Source organism: Topomyia yanbarensis, chromosome 2, assembly GCF_030247195.1.
Source record: "Topomyia yanbarensis strain Yona2022 chromosome 2, ASM3024719v1, whole genome shotgun sequence".
NCBI lineage: Eukaryota > Metazoa > Arthropoda > Insecta > Diptera > Culicidae > Topomyia > Topomyia yanbarensis.
This window is the reverse complement of record NC_080671.1, coordinates 5,310,770-5,317,720: the sequence shown is the minus strand read 5'-3', so window position 1 is coordinate 5,317,720 and position 6,951 is coordinate 5,310,770. Positions and strand designations below refer to the sequence as shown.

At 44.6% G+C, this 6,951-nt stretch overlaps 1 protein-coding gene across 1 annotated transcript; it reads right to left on the bottom strand.

Moving 5' to 3' along the window:
- Positions 1-5,588: 5,588 nt before the first annotated feature.
- Positions 5,589-6,506, bottom strand: LOC131678357 (uncharacterized). The gene has a single exon (XM_058958432.1). The coding sequence runs from the start codon at positions 6,504-6,506 to the stop codon at positions 5,589-5,591; it is 918 nt and encodes a 305-aa protein (XP_058814415.1).
- Positions 6,507-6,951: the final 445 nt, after the last annotated feature.

Genomic DNA, 6,951 nt, shown 5'->3' with positions numbered 1-6,951 from the left:
GTGGCATTGTAGTCGAATGGAAAATCGTTTAAATCTTTTCGTATAAATTTCTAACAATCAAACAGTTAACTAAAAAAATATTTTATTCGAAAATGTTGATAGATGTGTTCTTTCGGTGTTGAAACACAACATTTTAAAATAAATTTTATTGGATTTATGATCCCTTTTGGATGCAATTTTACAGCTCATGACTAGTATCAACAACTGCCGCTTCCAAACTTTCAATCTATTAATAAAATCCCTGCCGACGGAGTGGATATATGACGTACCATAGAAAAGAGCATGGGAAAAATGTGCCAAAGTTACTAATTTCAATTGGCAAACTCGTTGGTGAAAGTTAGTTTTGATAAATATCAGATGATAGGACACTTACTCAACTTACTGAGGCAAACAACTACAGTCATGCGGTAGGTATGTGTGAATGTATGTGTTTAAACCTGCCGACAAAGTTGAAAACTGCCTCCCTAAAGTTATCCTTGCTCCTATTTTTGGGTCGAATGATGCCCTTTCCACCGCCAGGGGATCAATAATGGATTACAAGCCAAGCTGCATAATTTGTCGGGTAGGGTCTCCCGCATTTAAACTTTACTAACCGGTGCACTCTACTGTCAGGTCAATCGAAATATTCCAATGGCTACTTCGATTGGCATTCAGCGGTAATCCCTGTGATTTTGTAACATAATTTCATACGAGGAATAGATCCTTTCAGAGTGGGTATATATGCAAATTCCGGCAGGAAAAATATTATTGTTCAAAACCCACCGCTTGCTGGTTTCGAAAGCATGGGCGTAATAGCCCATTTCCACCCGTCGATTGTAAGTCATAATGGACAGCGGTTCTATCCTTCCGCATTCCTCAAAATCCTCCCAGTCGCCACTAATTGAGGCAGACACGAAATCAAAATGTTTATCTTTTCAATTATGGATGCAATTCTCGCATCCGAACGGATACGGTTGAAGCCAGCGCGTGATTAATTCGAGTCGATCGAGCAGATTAGCATAGCTGGATCGCGGGGCGTTCGTGTATTTTCTATTGCTGCAATATCGCAAACAGTTTGATTACATAGTGGAAAGTTTACCTTCATCTATAATAAAACAAAAACGAGAAACACAGATGACTGGAAATAACGGCAAAATCGTTTCTCTGGAAGCATTTCAGGTAAACCTTAAATAGCAATATTTGCATAGTAGGCATCGCCATCATATCCAAACTACCAGCTGACGCATGAAAGAGTGGCTGAAAAATAACGAATTGATGAGGAAGGAAAGCAAAAACAAACAATTTCCTTTTAATAGGAAAATCCGGTGTAAATTTGGTTCAGTGAATGATTTTTTCACAATCAATGACGGTCATTTCCAGCATGCTGTTGCATCTGGCACTCGGTGAAGTAAACAAAGTTATTAGCTCGGCTAGGGTTGCCACTTCTGGAGAGGCTTTGATCCGGAGATTTTCACAGACCGGCGAAGGGGGGTGGATTTTGGGTGGAACTAGACAGAAATTTGGATCAAAGCGACTGCTCGGCATTTTAGCAGTTTAATTGCTTTTTATTACTACGATAGAGTAAAGCTGTAAATTGTTCACGTTTGAGAACGATTTTTTCGATTAAATCAGGTGTAGTATTTCACTTCCCCGACTAAGTGTATAGAATATAAAAGCACCAGCTACTCTCGCTGTGGAGGATAAGTGGAACGAGCATTGCTCTTCTCCACAACTAACAGGAAAAGGCGAGCAAAGGAGGCAGGCAGCGGTATCGCATGGAAAACACTTTGTGGTGTCGGTTATTCATCACCAGAGGTCGCAACAAAGGGGTAAAACTCACCTTTCAAGCCATTTAAGGGTCGCTGCAGGAGTAGCAACAACACCGGAAGAACTCGATGTTGCTCTAGCCAGTTGGATTGGAACAAATCTGCCATACCTTGGTGCAGCACCACTAACGGTGAAGTGATTTGGTAAAATTGCAGCAAAATAACTTTTTTACACCATTTGGAGCGACTTAGTGGGATGCAACATTTCAATTGTAGCATGTAGCGAAAAATTACTTTCCTTAATTTGGAGTAAATTTGATTTATTTTTCATTCATTCCTTTGTGAAAGAAATCAGCAATATTTGGTGAACTCATCCTCGCCACCTTGAAACGAAGAGTTAGTCGGACAAAATAAATCTGAACCAGAGTAATAGTTAACTTAGACTTTTAAAATATTTTGTAAAGAATAAAATAATTCCACAAAAATTGAAATTGCGCTTCTTCCCACCAAACCCGGAGAAATTGATATAAAACCCGGAGGCCCGGAGATCGCTTCCGAAAACCGGAGTCTCCGGGTCAAACCCGGAGGGGTGGCAACCCTAAGCTCGGCTCGGCGAGTTAAGGTTTTGTTTGAATTTTTTAGGTAAAGTGTGTCACTACGTAAACTATAAACGCTTGAATCACCATCGTAGTGATGAAGCAATATTTACCAAACACCCCTGTATATTTTTGCATTTTTTTTTTTCAATTTGTTAAACATAATGGATTGTGGAAATCCGATGTGTTACTATGTTTTAATTGCCGCAAGGTTCTACTGTATCGATTTTGTTGGCTATTTTCGGCAAATTTGAGACTAAGAGAAACGATAGCAATGAAATTGAAAGACGGATAGATGTTCTAGAGTGAATTAGTTATAAACTTAGAACGGAAAACTAGAACTAGGCAGGCTCATATGGGCATGATCGAAAGGAAATGTGAAGAATTCTTTGCCTTCTGCAGAGTAGGAGTTGGGCGTTGCACCCAAGTCTACCGCATGGTCTATGGTAGAACATAACTCATCATCATGTTTTACCGCCGAAGCCGGCTTGATGCTAGCAGAAAGGAAGAAGAATGATCGCATGGTCGTTCTAGGCGAGGATTTGTGAAGAATTTTTTGCCGGCGTCGGCGGTAAAGCATGATGATGAGTTATGTTCTACCATAGCAAATAAACGTTACCGCGTCTACATGCCCTCTCACAAAGTTGAGATCGACGGTGTAGTCACAGATTTGAGTTGATCATGCTTGGATCTACTGAAGTAGCTATTAATTGAGGGACCTCTCTCTCTCTCTCTCTCTCTCTCTCTCTCTCTCTCTCTCTCTCCAGTGAGCGAAGATCTTCAATGGCAATCGCACTGGACGGGACAAAATGGTGTGTTCCTTCACACTTTTATCGGGATGGTCTTTGGCGGGATTGCTTCGCGTTTAATTACATCTCATTCGGTATGGATCATCGTAGGATCGTGTTTGTCCCGCGTGTCATGCTTTGCCTAATTGCTCCAAATGCAACTTGGTGTGACAATAACGCAGCGAATCTCTTGCATTGGGAATGCTGAAAAGTGTGCCTATTATGGCAAGAGCCCACATGCATAGCTTACAAACACAGCTCGAGAAATTTAAAGTGTTCCCTTAAACGACACTTTCAGCACTCTTTTTGTAGAAAAGCTGAAAAGATCTGCGCCATACACCACGATAAATTATTATACGCACTTGGGTCAGGAAGGGTGTGACCCTGATAACGCCCATGTGGAGTTTTTAATGTCTCGTTGGAGATTTCATCAAAGCCGGGAGCTTTCTTCACTTTCTAACTCTTCGTCACTGTCAGAAGATCGACATAGAAGACCTGCACATATCTGATAATTTCTGGTTCTACCTCTCCGTTGACAGCCGCTTAGTTGGATTATGCCGTGGAGAAAGACTCTCCACGATTACCCTGAGCTCATCCGGGCAGCACATCGCCAGCAGTGCCAATGGACCTTTGATCTCTGCCCTCACGACTTGTTGTGTAATATCACCGGTTGCTATCCGGCCTTACAGGTTCCTAGTGAACTCACTTCCCGGACGCGGAACAAGTAGCGAAATCAGCGCGAAAAGAACTGGGTTTCGGACGGTTTCAAAAATGCACTTTACTCGTCGAATTATATGTGATAAGTGAAGTATAATTCTCGTTTTCGTTTCCTTTCCTACCTTCATTACATGTTGGATGTGAGCGTGTTTCATTTTCAGCTTCATGATTAAGCGGAGGCAAGGTAAGTGTATTCTAGGTGAGTATATTTTACATTGGTTTTGTTTATTTATATTTTAGGTTTTGTTTCAGGTAAGTTGAGTTGGTTTCATCAAGGTAAGTATGCAGTAGGTGTCAAGTTCCGCAACATCCCGGCCCCCGTTGAAGCGTTGCATTCAACCGAAAGCATGCTAAGGTAGTTCTTCGATGTTCGGCTGCGCGGAATCGACATGGTTTTCGTTCTGCGGTTCCTCAATGGGCAGCAAGCAAACCTGTGTGGTGGCTCTACGATGAATGCCAGCTTGCGTACGCACGTCTACAACCCGCACGATTCCATCCTTGTTCGGTAGACAGCCACAATGCGCCCGAGAGGCCATTGTTGGGGAGGAGGGTTGTCCTTTTTCAGAATAATCATCGAACCAATTTTGAACTCGGTAGATTTCCGCCACTTGGCTGGCCGTTGGTGCAAAAGGCTGATGTACTCTTTTGACCAGCGTTGATGGATCTCTGAGTCGCCTGGAAGTGGGAAAGGCGATTAATGGAAATATTAGCAAGATCTGGTTCGGGGAGGCAAAAGACAGATTCGCCCAGAATAAAGTGAGCTGGAGTGAGCACGGATAGATCTTCTGGATTATTGGATAGCGGTGTTAAGGGTCGAGAGTTCAAGATGCCCTTGGCCTGAGCGACTGCTGTGCGTAGATCGTCCAAGTGATACGGTGAAGACCCCATGATGCGGTAAAGATGGTGCTTGAACGCCTTCACTGCCGCCTCCCATAGCCCGCCGAAGTGCGGTGCTCGTGGGGAATAAACTGGATTTCAATGCCTTTCTCCAAGCACTCGTTCGTCCACTGGCTGGATTTCAGCTGTTCGATGAATTGTTGTCGCATCTCCTCAACTTCGCGAAACGCGCCGACGAACGAGGTGCTGTTATCGCAGTGTATTACGCGAACGCGACCGATTCGACTGACGAAGCGTCTAAGCGAATTGACACATGCGGCTGCTGACAACCCGACGACGATGTCTAGCACCACGGCTTTTACGGCGAAACAAACGTACACTGCGACTCAGACTTTTACCGAAGCGCCCCTTCCCGCGAGCTGTCGAACGAGAAACGGCCCACAGTAATCCAACCCCGTATGTTCGAAAACCTTCGCTGGTGTAATGCGTGTAGCAGGTAATGGTGCCATGTACTGCTCACTTACTTTTGGACGACAACGGACACACGTCACGCAATGGTGGACTGTCCTTCGAGCAAGGTACCTGGCGAGAAGCGCTGACTGATTGTCGCGAGTAGTTGCGTAGTCCGGCATGAAGTGTTTGATGATGGATCGATCTTGCAATCAATTTTGAGAGATGATGATCAGCCGGTAAGACCATCGGGAAACGACTATCGTAGGATCTTGGTAGCTCCGAAAGACGTCCATGGATGCGAAGTAGACCAATTGAATCAAACATCAAATCGAGGTTCTTGATGGGCGACTTAAATTGAGCATCCCTTAGTGCACGTTTGTCTCCATCTTGACAACGCAAGTATTGCAGCTCCACGCTGAAGGCAGTTTGTTGCGAAAGGCTGATGAGCGATTTTAGAGCATTATCGTATTCGTGTAGCGTGTCTTTTCTGAATTACGATCTTGTTTGGCAGCTCTACAGTTGGATGCGAATCGCTTGCAGTAAGCTGTAATCCTCAGCAGGGGAGCAAGTTCTGAATATGCATGGATCAGTGAATCATCAGGAGAATGCACATGAAGGGCCACGGTTGACTTGCGTTCGGTCACTTGCTGCTCAATCATAGATGGTGACAATGCGAAAAATGAATCTGGCCAATCTTCCGCTGAAAGTAATAGGCAAGGTGGTCCACTCCACCAAAGAATATCCTGCAGTAGCTGCTGGGGCTCTGCTCCTCTTGATATTCGATCTGCTGGATTGTCTGTGGTAGGGATGTGATGCCCCTGGAAGTTCTTAGTAAGCCGTTGAATTCCGGCGATGCGGTTTGACACGAATACCTTCCATGTAGAAGGTGGGGAAGTTATCCAGTGAAGGACAATGGTGGAATCTGTCCAAAACGTCACCTTTCCGGTAAATTTAGTCGAACTGAGAACACTATCAGCTAATTGGCTTCCCAGGACAACAGCACACAGTTCCAAACGTGAAATGCTGAGCCCACCTGCTGGAGCTACACGAGACTTGGCGATAAGAAGGTGGCTTGCTTTTGTACTACCGGCAGTTGAAACGATGTAAATGCAGCACCCGTATCCCTTCTCAGAAGCATCCGTGAAGCAATGAAGATCGTAGCAATCAGAAGGAGAGCCTAGAACCCATCTAGGCACACGAAGATTTTGTATGAGTCCAATGGATGCTCGGAAGGACAGCCACCAGGATTGTAACTTATTCGGAAGCTCATCGTCCCAATTCAGATTCTCCTGCCACAACGGCTGAACGAACATTTTGACACTGACGACTACTGGTCCGACGAGGCCCAAAGGATCGAAAAGTTGAGACATCTCAGAGAGAGCGATGCGTTTAGTCACTCTGTCAAGTTTTGGTAGCTGAGGAACCTTGAAACCGAACGTATCATCCGATGGAAACCATAAAATACTCAGAGTTTTAATTGAAGGTGATTGGTCAAGCTCTAGTACTGTCAATATTTCACGGTCCCTTTCCGGAATTTGTTCTAAAATGGCCGGGTGGTTGGCACTCCACTTCCTGAGTGGGAATCCCGCTCTGCTGAGTAAACTGGTCAACTGTTTACTTGTTTCTACTATGGCTTCCAAGCTGTCGGATCCAGTCAGCAGATCGTCTACATAGAAGCATTCCTTCACGATCGGCGCTGCTAGTGGAAAATCCTTACCGACGTCTTCTGCAAGCTGGTTCAGAGTCCTTGTCGCGAGATAAGGCGCACATGCGGGACCGTAAGTAACAGTGTTCAAACGGTACTGTCTAATAGGA